Source organism: Corvus hawaiiensis, chromosome 16 (genome assembly GCF_020740725.1).
Source record: "Corvus hawaiiensis isolate bCorHaw1 chromosome 16, bCorHaw1.pri.cur, whole genome shotgun sequence".
Lineage (NCBI taxonomy): Eukaryota > Metazoa > Chordata > Aves > Passeriformes > Corvidae > Corvus > Corvus hawaiiensis.
In genome coordinates this window covers 2230502-2247727 of record NC_063228.1, presented here as the reverse complement: position 1 = coordinate 2247727, position 17226 = coordinate 2230502, and the positions used below count along the sequence as shown (strand labels likewise).

The 17226-nt window shown below is 40.4% G+C and overlaps 2 protein-coding genes across 4 annotated transcripts; one reads left to right on the top strand and one right to left on the bottom strand.

Annotated features, from left to right (window-relative positions):
• The first annotated feature begins 84 nt into the window (after window positions 1–84).
• On the top strand, window positions 85–3762 carry AIMP2 (aminoacyl tRNA synthetase complex interacting multifunctional protein 2). The gene is made up of 4 exons (XM_048320482.1): window positions 85–257; window positions 1814–2020; window positions 2533–2764; window positions 3241–3762. Exons 1-4 carry the CDS (start codon window positions 126–128, stop codon window positions 3624–3626), a joined length of 957 nt encoding a protein of 318 aa, XP_048176439.1. The 5' UTR covers window positions 85–125; the 3' UTR covers window positions 3627–3762.
• Window positions 3763–3827: 65 nt separating this feature from the next.
• Window positions 3828–17212, bottom strand: EIF2AK1 (eukaryotic translation initiation factor 2 alpha kinase 1). Of its 3 annotated transcripts, XM_048320476.1 has the most exons (16): window positions 16654–17212; window positions 16083–16241; window positions 14733–14869; window positions 14002–14033; window positions 13435–13534; window positions 12656–12736; window positions 12155–12254; window positions 11028–11082; window positions 10345–10732; window positions 9151–9262; window positions 7527–7633; window positions 5411–5546; window positions 5220–5299; window positions 4613–4846; window positions 4023–4145; window positions 3828–3917 (listed from the first exon to the last, which is right to left on the bottom strand). In XM_048320476.1, the coding sequence occupies exons 1-15, from the start codon at window positions 17210–17212 to the stop codon at window positions 4023–4025; spliced, it is 2403 nt and encodes an 800-aa protein (XP_048176433.1). In that variant the 3' UTR covers window positions 3828–3917. The 3 variants fall into 3 exon arrangements, with proteins under 3 accessions (XP_048176433.1, XP_048176432.1, XP_048176434.1); XM_048320475.1 differs by lacking the exon at window positions 3828–3917 and having other exon boundaries at window positions 3946–4145; XM_048320477.1 differs by lacking the exon at window positions 3828–3917 and having other exon boundaries at window positions 3946–4145; window positions 11028–11079.
• Window positions 17213–17226: the final 14 nt, after the last annotated feature.

Below are 17226 nucleotides of genomic sequence, written 5' to 3'. Positions count from 1 at the left end.
GCGGGACGGTAACCCCGCATCCCATTGGGTATCGTGAGTGTCAGTAACGCGCCGCTCCGCCAATGGGCGGAGGGGTGGGCGGGCCGGTGGTGGCGGAGCGGGTGCGCGGCGGGGCGGGAGTCGCCATGCCCGCGATGTACAAGGTCCGGCCGCTGCACAGCGCGGGGGTGTTGCCGGGGCACCTGCCCACCTGCATGTACCCCGTGCCCAACCTGCATCGCGCCGCCGACACCGCCACGCCGCCGACACCGCCGCAGGTAGGGGCGAGGGGTGGGCGGAAGGAGCTGCTCAGGCCGCGGCCCGCGGTGCTCGCCCTGGCGGTGTCAGCCACGCGGCCGCCGGGCCAGGGTTCTCTCTGGTGGCAGCCCCAGCTCCGGTTAGGGACCGGGCGGAGCCTCCGTTGCCGGAGAGCTCACGGAGCCGAGTCCCACCGCCTCAGCCCGCAGGAGGGGCCCTGGCTCCGCCTCGCCGTAAGCGGCTCGTCGGAGGGTTAAATAAAACCAACGTTTTCAGGAATTTCTCCGTAATGTTTTTAAAGCCTTCAGTAGTTCCCTTTTTGACTTTTCTGGGCTCTCGCGTGTATCGCTGTCGCGGTTTTTATGTTTGAATGGCCGTGCCGAGCTCCCTGCCAGCCTGGCAGTCCATGAGTGCCCAGCAGGCCTCGTTCCGTCCTGCTGCATCATCGCTCTGCTGGCTCAGCTCGGGTTTTAGCCAGCTACACACCCTCTATTTCTAGTTTCAGTTTCTTTTGCCTTAAATAAGACAAAAATGTAAAATGCTGTGTTACGTAGGTCTAGTTGAGCAGCCTCTCTCCGGTGCCAGAAATGCATGGAATTCTCAAAGGCTGGTTGTGGCCAGTTCAGGCTTGATGCCATCAGGGATTTGCTGTGCCCTCACCCAGGCTGATGGTGGAGGTACTGAATAGGAGTAACTTCGGGGCAGAACCTAACAGGAGTGCTAACTAAATGCCTTCCCATTGCAAAGTATGGACTTGTGTACTAACTAAATAATGATCACTTAAGGAGTCTTTCCTTGTCTTGTCTTTGAGCATATTGTGTTAAGTGGGTATAAAGATTTTACTTTGATACCTTGTCTATGTCTTCATCCATGATAGTTTGGGTTTTGTTAATCCTCCTTCAGGATGCTTAGAAATAAGCTATTTGAAGATTTTTCTTTAACGTTATTGTAAGTTTGTAGACGTAAAACCTGCCACAGGAATATATTTTTCATCTTCTTTTAAAAGAGATTGTAAGATGAGATGCTTGTAAGGTAATTGAGATAAAAAGCTGCATTGGTATTAACATAACAAAGCCCATGGTCTTTTTTTTCCTCTATAATTTATATTCTCTGAAACAAAGACTGAATCCAGATGATACACCATCCATCTAAACCTACAGGGTTTTTTACTTTTATTAACTACCTGATTAGTCAAAAAGTTTCCTTGTTTGGCTGCTGTAGCACAAACCTCCCCATCTGCTCTTCTGGGCTGAAAAGAACCTGACAAGTTGTCTTTGACTTTTCAGTCATTATTCCGCACTTCACTGCCAGCTCTGTCTGATTTTGACTATGTTACAGAGTTTGCTGTAACAAGTGGTTTTAAAAATATACTAAGCAGGAAGATTTCAGGAATTTATTAAATACGTCACTTCACCACACAACAGACAACTGATAGACATAAGCCCATGACATTCACAATGGTCTGGGTATTTGAATGTGTTTAGTCTTTCAAAACTTAATTTCAAGGGAGCTGTGGACTCTTTTGACACTGAGCTGAATGAACGTTTACGTGGCCTTGGTTTTTTCTGTCCTATAGGAAGAGGCTGACCCATCACTTCAAGCACTTGAATCCCGCCAGGAAGAGATTCTAAAGCGCTTGTATGAACTGAAGAGTGCTGTGGATGGGCTCTCCAAGATGATACAAACCCCAGATGCTGACTTTGATGTAACAAATATCATTCAAACTGATGAATTTTCTCCTTTGACAACAAATGGAGCAGATTTAGATCTGATGCTTGGAAAGGTAAGTCTAGTTGAGTAGGTACATTGGTAGATACTTTCTCAATGTTCAGTTTTCAGGGTTGGAAGGAGAGCATTAAAACCTGGGATACTCAGAACTCAGTATACAACCTACAATTACCATTTCCTTTTGGCCATGCAGATTATAGATACAAACATTTATAAATATTAGTACTATATATGCTCATTTGGATAGAATTTCAAGCTAGAATAGTTGATCTTGAAATTACAACAGTTGGTTTCTTGTTTGTTACTAAACTGGAAACTTTGACATTGGCTTCAGCTTGGGAGTAGAATTTACCTCAGTCATGTCCTTGAATTATGTGTTGAGGAAGGAAGATGTTCGAAGGTTTAAACGAGTTTTAAATATCCAAGCTTGAACTGATTTACTTGAATGTCATTAGAATTTCAGATATACACATGCATGACTGTACATTTTGGTGTCAAATAAAAGCAATACTTATGAGTATGATCTGGAATGTGTCTTAACTGCTGAATGTTTTACTTTCCATTCAGGATTATGGTGCCCTCAAAGATGTTGTCATCAATGCAAATCCTTCTCTACCTCCACTGTCACTGTTAGTGATACACAGTCTGCTTTGTGAACGCTACAAAATATTATCAGCTGTTCACACACATTCATCAGTGAAAAGTGTGCCAGAAAACCTCTTGAAATGCTTTGGAGAGCAGACTAAGAAGCAGCCACGTCATGAGTATCAGCTGGGCTTTACTCTGATTTGGAAGGATGGTAAGAATGAAAGCTGTAGATCAATATTTTACAATAGGTGAGAAAATGAAACTTGTGCTAAACCCTTGCCAACAGCTGCCTTGGTATCCCTGTGCTGAGACATGGTGGATATGAAGAAGCAGGTAACATGTTTGTTCTCTTTTCATAGCTGTGAACCATGCTGGGCCAGAAGAGGAAGATTCTTGTTTGTAGTTACTGCTGTTAAAATACACATGACATTGACAGAGCTGCTTGTACCTTCAGGATTTTTTTCTAATAGAAATGTTTTTCAGTTTCTACAAATAAGGTAGCTAGAAGAGCAATTATGGGGGAGTTTTGGCTGATGTTTTCAAAAAGCAATCTCTTTATCCCAGAAGACTGAAAACTGCTCATTGGGTTAATGATGTTAATGATGGTGCTGGCATCACAAATGTGCATCATGTTCTAGTTCATTTCTTTACTATGTTGTATTCACTTTTTTTTCCTGTTAATTTCAGTTCCCAAACCCCAGATGAAGTTTAGCATTCAAACCATGTGCCCTATAGAAGGAGAGGGGAACATCGCTCGATTTCTCTTTTCCCTGTTTGGCCAGAAGTACAATGCAGTTACCTCAACTCTGATTGACAGCTGGGTGGACACAGCCATCTTCCAGCTGAAAGAAGGCAGCAGCAAGGAGAGAGGAGCAGTGCTGCGCTCCATGAACGCTGCCCTGGGCAAGAGCTCGTGGCTGGTGGGCAATGAACTGACGGTGGCCGATGTGGTGGCGTGGTGCGCGCTGCGGCAGACGGGCACTGCCAACACTGCCCCGGCCAACGTGCAGAAGTGGATGAAGTCCTGTGAGAATCTGGCACCTTTCAGCTCTGTGATGAAGCTCCTCAAGTGAGCCTGTACTCTGCACAGTGATGTTGTTTTAATCTTACTCCACCTCATGCCTGCTGTAATGTTTGAGTCCTTTCTGAGATGTATTTTAGCTACTACAGTTGGACAGGATCCTAAATTAATAAAAGCATTACAGCTGCCTTTTGGGTGTGACCTTCCTTTTTTGTAACTCCTATGTAACACGTATTTGTTCAATGGCTAAGGTATGGAAATTAATCCTATGTAAATACAAGCTGTGCTCTTAATTTTTCCACTGCAACATGATTCCTTTCTCAGGAGCCTTTGGTCAAGATACCTTTTAAGAACAGACAGCAGAAAGAAAATGCATTGAAATATTTTATGTAAAAAAAGAAACATTTTATATAACTTAAAACACAATAGAAGTTAGTTTTTCCTGTACTTAAACAGGAGAGCCTAGTCTCGTTTGTTCATCCTGCTCTTCAGAAAGCTGTCTTATTGTCTCCCTCAGCTTCTCTATTTCTTCTTCTTGCTGTCTCACCTTCTCTTGAAGGTTAGAAATAACCTGAAAATTAGAGTCAGTTTACTTCATTTATAGCTAAGCAAGGATAAAGCCTTACTGACCTACTTGAATTGTGTTTGCAATCCACTACACACACAATGCAGCAGCACTCAGCTATTCTACCTTCCTGATACTACAAGTTAATCCACAAAGCAGTGGGGCATGGAAAGGAAAAATGATTAGAAGAATCTGCAGATGTGGTGAAAAGCTTTGAAATCTTTTCTGACCTATGAAAATACCTCTCACCTGTACAGTCTTCAGAAAGTTACCTATAGTTAAGGACCAGCTATCTCATTGCAAAGACACCAGAAATAATAGAGTGGCCTAAATACTGTAATCAGAAAAAGAGTCTTAAGAGGAATGTGATTAAGTTCAAAGCCAAACAAATGTAATGGTGGCAGGGATACAAAGGGCATTTTCTTTTTGTGCTGCTTTATGCTGTAAGGGTTGGGGTCAGTGGCATGACTTACCTGGTCTGTGGTGTGGAAGAGTTCGCTGTCCCGAAGCTGAGCCGCTGTTGGGCGTTCTGTAGCTCTCGCACTGGTGAGGAGTTTCACATACTTGGCCTGAGTAGGCCATTTCTTGTAGAAAGTGTGAGGAATTTGGCCTGTCCTTAAATGTGTAAGAACTTCAGTTCTTTCCATTTCTGTTCCAAATGGTTGGAAGAGTTCTAGCAGGATAACACCCATGCTGTACATGTCTGACTGTTGATGGGGTGAAGAGAAAGTTCTGGGATAACTGTGATTTTAACTTAGTACGCTTCTCTTTCTCATAAAATCATGACATGAAAACGTTTAACAACAATGAAGTTTCATGATGATATGAGGAATATCATGACACTACTAAAGGAACACAAAGCTATCTACATTCTCAACATATTAAAAAATAATTTTTGCTTTAATAGCAAATGAGAAGGCAAAGTTGAAATCCATGTTTCAACAAAAACATTAGGAGTGACAGTAGGAGGAATATTTATGTATTTATCAAGTATGTATTTGCCCATTGAAAGGCTTGATTTATTCCTATTATCTACCATGTGTTAATAGAGAAAAGAAGGAACAAAACAAAGTTCTCTACCTTGAAATCATAGTGAGATCCCTGCAGTTGTTCTGGTGAGGCATAGAGGCAAGTCCCAACTCCTGAAGTATGTGTCAGTCCTTTGAAAGGCAATTGAGATTTAGCAAGTGTTACCCTTGCAAGTAACAGTTTACTGATTTTAATACCATAGAAACTGAAACACTGAAACCCATTAAACTTTCTTCTCTTACCATTTATCCTTTTACCATTTATCCTTTCTGTCTGAAACCACTGGTCTGCATCATCCCAAAGAAGGTCTTTGCAGGCTAATCCGAAGTCACCTATTTTTACCTGATGATCTGATCCATGTAGAAAGATATTCCTAGGCTGCAAGACAGAACACAATTTAAATACATGTCTATATAAAGAATTATGTAATTTCAGTAGTTTCAAAGGCTATAAAATCCAGTTCACAGGTATAAGATGATTATTTCACTTTTTTGAGTAGTGAGAGAGAAAAAATAGTCATTGCTGATACCAAATCATGTGTTAGCAACACCATTTGGGCCGAAAGACCACAGACCTAGAACAAGGATCTAGAAAAAAAGGAAGAAAAGCAAAACTGAAAAAACCAAGATTTAGTGAAAAAATGAAGTACTTTTTTCTCCCCAACAGAAACTGGGAAATTTGCAGAACAGTAGACAGGAACAGGCAAGAGTGGACAGTCAATTTGACCAACTGATGTAGCAGGAAGGATGACTAAATATCATTGGGCCAGACATAAAGAAACCAAAATAGACTTTTCTGTATGATGAGCACAGCTGCAATATGCTACTTGGTTCTGGGAAGCTGCTATGAAAAAAAAAGCCAAATTATGACAGACTTGAGAGCTCTGACTCAGAAAACTGAAATGTTTTTTTTCCATATATTTTGATTTTAGGACCACTAAGAAGGAGAAATGCAAGCATTATGTATCTAGAAAAAACCCCAACTTGCTCAGGTGGCAGAAAGGAAATAGTTGGTCTTCTGTTAGAGTATAAAGGAAATGTGAATAGTTTAACAAGAGATGGGCAATCTCCATTCTTTTCCTATCCACAATGCAGATCAAATTTAAAAGATGCAGCACTGTTGAACAAGTTGCTAGGCTTCTCATATCCACTGAAGTTAAAACATACTCCAGGACACCCACCCACTGGGCTTCTGTTCTCAGAAATTCACATGCTGAAAGACTTAGAATATTATCACAGAAACTACAGTCTCTGCAAGATACCTGCAAAATCACCATTAGAAGAATATATGGTGAAAACCATCAGAACTGGCTCAAACACAGGTTTGCAGTAACTGTGTGGAATTCTGGAATTCTTTATACAACTACCAGGACTTTGGACAATAAGGCCATGATGATGCTAAATGGGAAGGCAAACTGAAACCTGTTCACCCTGAAACAGTTGACAGGAAAATGAAAATTAATCCTGAATGAAGATTGTGTGACTTCAAGTACTTCCAAGCTTCTACATGTGAAGTTTTAATAATCATGATTTCTTCATACTGCTGCTGTATCAGATGCAGAAAACCTGAGTGGGAAGCAAAGTAGGAAAACACACATTCACCTCCTTGCTATTCAGGTTTATCAGTTTAATGGTGGGGGTGGACCAGAAGTGAGATTCATCTACCTGTGCTTCAATCCAAGCCAGCCAGGAAGTCAAAAGTATTCTTAGAGTTCCAAAAATCTTCAAGGGAACATATAAAGGGCATCCTATTCTAATCATTCTAAGTGGTATTTTTTAAAGTCTGCTCTTTATTACTGTTAATAGGAATAAACCCAAAACTTTCAGTCACTAATGACATCTATAATTTTGGTTCCTTAGAGGATGCAGCAACTTCTAGAAAGACAGCAATTATTTGCAACAAGGGGGTTGGGTTTTTTTTAAAGCAAGTAACTAGAACATATTTCCAAAATCTAACTGGTATGCAGTTAGCAAACTGAGGTGTAGTCAAGGGGCTTTTCTTATTTTTGCCTAAAAGAAAATTTTTTTAGGTAATTAAGTTCCTACCCTGGTTAAGGAAAGACTGAGACAAAAGAAAACCACTCTCACCATGCCTGTTTCAGACAGGAAAATGGCTTCCAAGGAGAAAACACTTACAGAGCTTAAAATCCACTTGTAAGTCAGTGTAAATCACTACTATGCTGACAGCAAAGCAAGCATGGTACTGCTATAGAGGAGATAATGTAATTTTTCATATGCAACAACTAAATTCTGAAGAGCCCAGGTCATCTCAAATGCAACTATGAAGTTGCTTTCATTTTCCCATAATGTAAATTGTCTTTGTTTTCTTCAACCTCAAGTAATAATTTGATGGACTTACTTTAATGTCTCGATGCATCACTCCCATGCTGTGGATATAGCAAACTCCTTCTACTACCTCCTGGAAAATTTTTGTTGTCCAGCGAACATCCACGAGATGGTATGGACCTTAAAACAATTTAATTTATTTCAGCTAGTTTTACTGAGTTATGTAAGTTTATGGTGGTATGTCTTGTAGAATTCTGTTTATTTATGCTGTGGAATAAATTTTTAACAGAATGCACATATTTTAAATATGGATTTTCCCATGCTTCTCTCAAGATATTATTTCTGAATCAGCAAAAAGTCACTAAGATCAAAATTCCAAAAAGGAAAGTTGAAGGAACATGAACCTAGGTTCTCCTGAAAAGATTCTTCCAAACCCCGTCAGATAGTTATTTGATTATGAATTTAATAAACTCTTTACTTTCATGTCAGTCCTGACCTAGCATAAAAAATACAGTTCCAGATAAAATCGTACTAATTTATGTAGTGACATGCTGTCTGTATTGCTTTGCACTCTTCCTGTTTGGTTCCTAATCCTGCTGCTGCTGTGCTACCCTCTGGAATCCCTCAATCTCCTCTGGCTGTAGTGGTCCTAAATAAACTTAGCATCTCCTTGTTTTGACTATTTTCCACATTACTATTTTAATAAACTACGTTGTCTTCCTGCTCTAGTAACCCACATCTTGTCCATTTAAACATTAGCAATTTACTCACATTTGGATTTCTGTTTCTTCATGTCTAACCTATGATAACATTCACCATTTCCATGAAAATGTGTGAAACCAGCATTTTGCAAGCACAAATGCGATAGTAATTCTGTCATTTCCTGACCAGGAACATCATCTTTTATCTTAAGAAAGCTACAAGATTATGATTACAGGAGGGATTAGTGGAAGTCAGCTGACAGTTTGCTGGTAAACCTGACTCTATGAATGAAGAGAAGAACAGATTTACCTTAATAATGATTAAAACCAAGATAAAACATTAATCACACAGTTTGTTTTACAGTCTGATATGCATATGCTGCTTTTATACAACCACTCCAGAGAATGGAACATGTCTCTAACGCTTTAAGAGCATTAGACTTGTTCCTCCAAATGTCAACAGTTACTGATGACTGCTTGGTATGGGAGCATGAGAACCCCCTGGTCACTCAGAAAAAGGGAGTGTTACATTCTTTGACCTATTACAGATTAGCCTGCATAGGATTTTTGACTCCTGAGAACAAACCTTTAAGTTTGTTGTAACCTGTCTGGATCAAATGATGTATTTGTATTTTCCACAGCAGATAAATTTGCCTTTAACCACTTTCTGAGAAGCAGCAGATTCTGTCAATAAAAAACTCAATTCCAAATAAGGAGTATTGCCCAGACACTGATCTCCCCTGGTAACAACTATGCCTCAGGCATTCAGTCATTCTTTTTTGAAGAGCTGTCTAAAACTGAAGAATTTCAATTCTTTTACCAACATCTATCATACAAAAATTCAATACAAGCTGCTATTTGATAAACTGAATAAAGAATGTAATGAAGATCTGTATTATAAGCTGCTAAAGTAAAATAAAAGTAGACAACTGCACTTCAAATCACAAAAAAAAAAATTATTTGCTTTACAATGAATAAGATAGTGATGAATCTTACTTGAAGTGTCCTCTGATCTCTTGTTGCATCTTTTATTACGGTCAACAATCCAATCCCACAAGGATATTTCACACAACTGCATTTGTATATGAAGCATCAAATGATACTCCACCTAACAGAAAAATAATGGTCCATAATTTTGCCATAGTAATATGAACAGTATTTCCTTAGTTATTTTCTCTAAATAAACCCAAAATTTATTAAACAAAAAACCCCTCCAAAAACAGGTGCCAAAAGGACATCAAGTATAGTATTAGTAACCTACTGCACTCAAGAAGCAGATGCAACAATACTATCTAGTTTCAGGGTGTTTTTTGCTTGTTTCTCAAATTTTAACAATTTTTACATGATAAATGCTAACAAAACTGCCAGATACATACTTTAATATTCAAAGTAGAGTTTGAAACCTTCTAGACATACTGAACAGACATTTATTCCAGTGTAATTAATATAAAATAGAAAAAAACCCCAATTTCTTGACATGGAATTTTATGGAATCACAGAATTGTTTAGGCTGGAAAAGATCTTTGAGTCCAACTGTTTGATTTATTACCATGAATATGTATCTCAGTTTCTGATAATGTACCAGTTCATCTGACAACTCAAGCAGACACCTTTAAAACTGGGTTTCTTGCAAGAGGGAGCTCCAAGTGATAGCAAAAGCTTGAAGCATTCCAGAGGTGGCTGTGTTGTACAAAACATATCAGTGGTATGGTATGAATGCTAACAAGGTTTTAGAAGCACAAGTGATTCCCTGCTCAAATCTGCTTTTTATCTTTTTCCCATGTGCTCCTACACTGCATGGGCACCACAGGACAGACCAAGACACTTTTACCGCTAACAGCTGCTTTAGCCATCATTACTGATAGCTAAATGTTTTCAGGTTTGATGGGGCCGTTTTATGCAGCAGTAGCACTTTTTATTCATACAGGTACTTTGAAAGGACTCAAGGTGCCAAACACATGGGAAGTTCCTCACAGATGCTGTGCTTTGCCAGCTCCTCTGGTCATTACATTCCTTGTAATGATGTTACCCACTTAAGTAAAAATTGTCTGAACTTTTGGCTCTACTTGCAGTCATTTAATCCTTTTAAATTTATTGTTATGAATCATTCTTTTCCTGTCTACTGAACTACTTTTAAAACAACACAAAATTAGACAGCAGTTAAGGATACTTAAAGAGAATTGTATTTACCTCAAACTCTCCACAGAGTGCTACCTCGTTTTTGGAGCATTCTTCAGAGTAGGACTTACTTTCAGAGCTGGACTGGCTTTCAGTGCTAGCATCTTGATCCAGACTGGAATGACGTCCCCGTGTTGAATGATTTTCCACATCAGTTGACAAACTGTTAACATTATGTACAAAGTCTTCTTGTAGTTCTATGGATAATTCACATTTATTTGGTTTCACACACTCTTTGCTATTGCTGTTTGTAAAGTCATTCCTTACATCCATATTCTGCACTGATTCTCCACCCAGATTTTTAAGATTGGTACTGTCACAAGACTTCTTTTCTTGTGAGGTAAGGTCAGCAAAGATAATTGAACTATCACTTTCCACGCTCTGGATGTGACAGTGATCACTGAAAATAATAAAGGGAGAGAAATCCAAGTAAGTACACAGTTTCATACCATCCCTTTGTGATATACCATACTGATTATTTTTTCCCCCCAGTTGCAAAAAGCACTCCCAAGGAAGAGTTTAGCTGCTTCCCCACACAAAACTGCAGGATTACATAACTGTCAGTGCAGGCTCCAGCTGTTCTAATGCTTTCTCCCAGCAGGGATTTCGGACAGCTGTCCCAGACAGCAATGTCTCAGATACACACCTGAAGCTAAAGTCAAATATATGTTGACGCTGAGATTTGTAATACTCACTTGCTGCTCTCTTGCTCCAAAGATAATGGCTGCAACTCCATTATTGTTTTACCTGCTGGATGAAAAGATAAATAAGGTATTTTATAAAACAAAGAATGCATGCACATATTTACTAAATTCAGCATTTAAGCTACAGCACCTCACTGAATTTAACTTTGTTACCTATGCATAGCTCTAGATGACCTCTATTTCTGCTGCTGCAAAAGAGGCTTGTTAAGTTTCCTAAGAAGCTACCCTAATATGTATTTAATTTTTCTTTAAATGGAAAGAAAATATATGTTTTACAAAGTCACTAACTGGGCTCTCTTAGATATTTACTTACACTTCATCTTTCAGAAGTCGGCCTGTTCAAAGTAAGGGTTTACAATGTATAAAATAACACACAGTTAAAGAAGCAGCTCCAAAAGGCACCACCCTTCACATCACACTGCTGCTGTTTTGAAGACACTTGATATCTTGGAAATAATTGTCATCAAAATTGCATTTTTATATGAAAAAGCTGTTTTAGCACACAAAAGCAAATATAAAACACCAATCTTGTAACACAAGGGAAACCATTAAGTACCACAGAACCTACCTATAGATCTCATTATGTACTTCCATTACCACCATTAAATACTTGTGAAGGACCCCCAGCATTAAAGAATTGCTTCCCTCGAGATTCTCTGGATCACTGGTTAAAAAGTTTTGCCTGTTTTACTCTGCAGTCAACTTCCTATGCATTTATGCATTTTCTTTGGTGTTTTTGGGCTGGCTGGGCATCAAGTCAGTGACTTGGAAAGCAATAAAGTTATACAGAGCATAACCAAACCTCCCACTAAGAGAGGATCAAAAGATTTAACTGCTAAAGGCATTCCAGGAAAGGACTAGACAGGGACCAATGGATTAGGGTTACAAAGGGACCAAAGGACAGAGTGTAGAAAGAGCTGAGAACAAAGAAACTGAAGAGGAAAACCGAGAAGAAGGTATAAAATTAACACAAAAAAAGATAAATTCTCAACAGTTACAGACAGTAGCTGATACACAAAAAAAATTAGTTATTTTATCAGAGAAGTAATACTCTCCTTCAAATAATAGTAGAGAGGTTGCAAGATGCAAGCAAGAATTACACAATGAGCTGTACTTTCCTTTTGGATGTACTGTTTGAACTTGTTCCATCCAAGCAGTGTGATAGCCTACAATATTGGGATGCTGCAGCCCAGCCAGCACTTTGACTTCTCGGAGCACCTAAAAAGACCAAAAACCCCACAGTGTGACAGTCCTTTATTCTGAATGCTTAGAAACATGAAATGTAACAAAAAATAAGTTTCTTACAGAGAAGGAACAGATAAAATTGTTACAGTAACAGAGAAAATTTGAAAGCTTTAAAACAAATTGATTTTCATGGTTGCAGAGATGCATCACGTTCAAGTAATTAATATGGCTCTTTTAATGGACTTAAATACCTCTCATTTACTTTTTTCTACTAGGTATTGATTGGCTCAAACCTTTAAAAACTCAGAATGCATAAAAATCGTATTAGTATTTTTAATATATCAGGAAATATTAGCTACATTAATAAATTAGAACAGAATAAGCTAAAGCCAACAAGGTGTTAAAACAGGGACAAAACAAAGGAAGAAGAATACCTTCATGCAATCTCTTCTTGTAGCCTTCTTAATTTTAATTTTTTTAATAGCATAGAACTGACCATCTAACTTGTTTCTGACCTGAAAACAATTGCAATAGGAGAAAATTAGATGTTAATGTGCTTGGACTAATTAAATCCTTTAGATTCCACTATTTTCTAAAATTTTATTTCTGCACCCCATTCATATAGACTATCACCTGCATCAGAGAATGAAACTGGAATTAGGCCCCTGCTGTCTAAGATAGGGATACTGATAGGTCCAATAACTGCTTAACAGGTCCTCAATAAATATGTGAGACCACACTTGCCATTTCCACATGGCACATACCTCATGGGGAACCTTGGGCTGGCCATGCACTACAAGTCCTTAATACAATTAAGCCAAGTCCAAGCCAATGTTGACAGTTTATGTTCATATTAAGGCTCATTTTTTTTCAAGCAGCCACAACTAAAGCATTGGATTGTGGAGACTAATCAGTTCTGAGGCTGTTCAAAGTCAATATAACACAATACTTCACATGTGAAATAAGAAGTTTTCTTTCATTTTAAAAGGGTCAAAATACACAAAGTAAAACATCTGATATATCCTGCTTCTGACGAGCAAAACTAACTACAACTGAGCAGATTCTGAAATGAAACACCAGCTTTCTTCTAAGGTACAGATTTGCACCTTTTCTATTCAAAAACCATTTGATAGTACAGCTGAAACAGTAACTCTAAATTCCAAACAAAAACTAGATACAAACAGATTCGTTTTAAATGTGAGGTAAAGAATACCTTGTATACTTTACCATATCCTCCTTTTCCTAGCCTTGCAACCTCTTCAAATTCATTCAAGTATCGTGAAGTCTGTGCTTCAAAAAGAACTTCTTTTTCCCTGATCAAAAAAAGTTAGGCTGCATTAAACTAAATTACAACTTACAAGTAAGATACAGCTGTACACATTCTAAAAATATTATTCACATTATGAAAAGAAGAAGGAAGTACCTTGACATTACCATACTGTACCAGCCTGAGTTTCAGTGAATATTGAAAACCAGCAGACTGCAAGAACATGCACATGTGCTACGAATCCATACTCTGTTTTAGCAGAAGTATCCAGCTTACTTCTTTTACGTTGATGCCTGATAAATCTTGTTTTCCTGAACAGTGGCAGTGAATGCTAGAGTTGTACTGAAGAATAAATTTTCACCACGACACTTTGAGAATTTGAAGAAGCTTTTACCTTTTTTTTCTATGTTTCAGAGCCAAAATATGATATGCAGTATATATTAAATTCAGAGTAGAGCACAGAACTTTAAGGAAGGAGTTAGTTTAGTATTTGTACATGCCTTGAATACATACCCAATTGCATGAGACTCTCCATTATCAAGCTCCTGTGAAACAACAAAATCCAACATAAAAATATACCATATAAAAAGAATAACATGTCTACTGTGCTAGTGGCATGGACAGCTTAATCAAACCAGAAACTGCAACCTCCTTCTTAGAAGAAAATGAGGTTACAGCCAGGCATTCGCATGCTGCGGAGAGCTTCACCAAATTAAAGTATTATTATCCCACTGGTAATCTGTTAACATCTCTCTGCTAGAGAGATTACTGCCCTTTTAGAGTTCTGCTGGCAAACAGGATAAAATGAGGGCTCTAAAATGTGCTTAAAACAAAATTAACTAGCTTAGTTCAAGCAGTGAGATAAGCAAATGGGTCTGATTCAGCCTGAAACACAAGTACACAAAATACACCCTCCACTAATGTAAATATGAGGGTGTTAACATAACCAACAGTTTCAAGTTGAAAATGGATGTCTGTCAAAAAAAGCTGTAGCAATACTTACACCACCTTGCGTTTGTTTATAAACATTTTAACTTGGTTTATTATTATTATTATTATTTATTAAGGTACAAAATATTGATGGCTTCAAAAATTGGTTTCCACCTATAGAACCAGAGCATGCCATCCCAAACAGCTAAGTTCTTTTGTATAACTATTAAAAAGACCCAATCCAACAATAAAAGAACTCCCCAAACAAAAGCTCCTTACTGCAGAGGTTGCCAAAGACATGTAACAAAGCTTACTCCGTTAAGTATTTGTTGATTAGCTGCTTTCATCAGTTCAGCAATGGCTCTGTTGTGCTGCAGTCTTACAGTACTAAATTCATCACAGAAGGCAAAAGGGGAGAGCAAGCCTGTTCTTGTGAAAGCCTGACGAAAAACTGCACAAAGGAACAGAGAAAGGTCAGAGAAACATTAAATAAAGCCAGCCAATAAGACCATGCAAAGTTTTTAAACAAGAAATCTTATTTGAAAGATAACGTGTCTGAAAAACTCAACAATCCCTCCTACTCTAATGCTGTTCCTGTACTCTTAGCAATAAAAACTAATTAAATCCAAACCAGAGCTGCTCTATGGGAATCCCTTTGCATAATAGTTATTTGCCATGCCCTTCAGCATCACAACTGCATCTCCTCTTCTTCCTCATCTCAGCAGATGAATCATACAAACATCCGACCATCCACTTACATTTTACCTTTGGACTTATTTTGACCAGTGAAAAGAAAAATTCAAAGCAGGTTTGCAATTAGAATTAAAAGTGGTCATGTCAAGGTTTTTTAATTCCCCTGCAAACCCACACACTTGTGCACATACTCATAATAAAGAAAGAAGTCACTCCCTTCCACCACCTCCCCAAGCACCTCATCTCTCTCAGTTGCAGTAAAACAACTGAGGCAAACAAAACCTAAAAAGTGCTGGAGATGGGTGCAACTGCGTTGTTATAAATGGCATAAATTTTAGCTATGAACAACACATTAGATTTTATTGTCTACAATCATGTAAAGTAAGGACAAACCCCTTGGATATGCATTTTTAAATGCACTCAGTATATGCCTAAATGAATGAAATACCCATGATAAGTCACATACCAAAAAGGCATTTTAAAAGTAACACTTCACACTTAAAAATGCAAACTCCCTGAATGACTTTATGGCAAAATAAATGGCTTATAAAGGTATTTACTCAGATTTTCGCAGAATTTTGAAATATTTAGTGAAGACTCTACTACAACTATTTCTTGATAAATATTTTATTAAATTCCTCTTCTACCTGCCTTTTTAGATCACATTTAACAGTTACATAATTTACCCTGCTGCCCTTCTCATGATGCAACTCACAGGATCTAGCTGGAACAGAACTGTCTGATTCTTACATCTACAGCAATATTCTGTTACTGTTTTCAAGAATAAGACAAGTTGTCATTGCCAATTTAGTTGATTCAAGGTATTCATCCTCTTCAGAGAATCATTCTTGTCCCAGCAGGATGAAACCTACAGCTTTGTATTGATATTACACTGTAACTCTGCACAGAAGGGTCTGGTACGTATTGCAGTAAGGCAGGTTAAGAGACAGGAATGAACTCCTCTTACTAACTTCGGAACAAACACCTGGAGTGAACGGGGTTGTGCGTGTACATGTGGCAGAGATGCTCCAGCAGTGAAACGAGCAGCAGCTGGTTTTGGATGGTCGAAGTGAACTTCACAAATTTTTGCGACCCGTTTGCAACTCGCAGCTCGGCCGGCACATCCGATTCTGAAAGAGGACAGTTAGACGAATGAACTGAGGTCTCAGTTCACACCTATTTACCTAAACATCAAAACTATGTACGACCCAGGCTCACAGAGGCAGCACCCGAGCTGCCACTGAGCGAGTAGCTTAAGACGCTAATTAAGAGCCTAATTAATTTTTTTAAGTGTACACGGAAAGCAGCTACCCGGGGAGGCCGAGGCGCCTCGTGCCCGAGGCAGGGGGAGCTCCCACGGCGGCCTCAGGGCAGGGCACTGCTGAGGGCCTGCCCGCTCTTGCATCACCCCCGCGGCCACCGCTACCTCAGAGCGGTGGGGAAGGACGGGAAGAGGAAGGCGGCGGTTCTACCTTCCTTCCCTCCCCGCCAGCCGGGGAAAGGGGCGACTTCCCCGGTCGCCCACATGGCTGCCCTGCTTACCGTCAAAGCGCGGCTCCGGGCTCTCCTCAGGGTACTCGATGGCGGGCGGCGGCGCCAGCAGGGCCGCAGCCCTCCTGCCCCCCCACATGCCGGGTGCCGGGGCCCGGGTCCCCTCCGCTGCGGCCGGCGGGGCCCGCCCGCCTCCCTGTGGGCGGCTCTGGGGGCCGGGCCAGCGTTTATGGCCTCTCTTTGAGCGCGGAGCGATAAAACATGAACCGGACGGATAAACCCGAGAGGGGAACCTTCGGCCCGGGAGGCGGGGACGGGCAGGCAGGAGCTTATACCGAAGGTCTGCGGCGGGGAGCGGAGCGTCCCCTCCCCTCCGCACGGGGACCGACACCGCCCGCAGCCCGCGTGAGCCCCGCGCCCGGACCGGGGGTCGCCGAGCCCCCTCTAGCGGCTCCCGGCCGCGGCACAGGGGCGGTGCCGGTCCCCGTGTGACCCGGAGGCGCTCGCTGCTCCCCCCGCCGCCGCCGCCGCCTCCTCTCCTCCCCCCGCCCGCCCGCCTGCCCGGCCGGCGCCGGGCCCCGGATGCAAGAGGCCGGCGGAGGGACGTCATTGTTCCCCGACGGA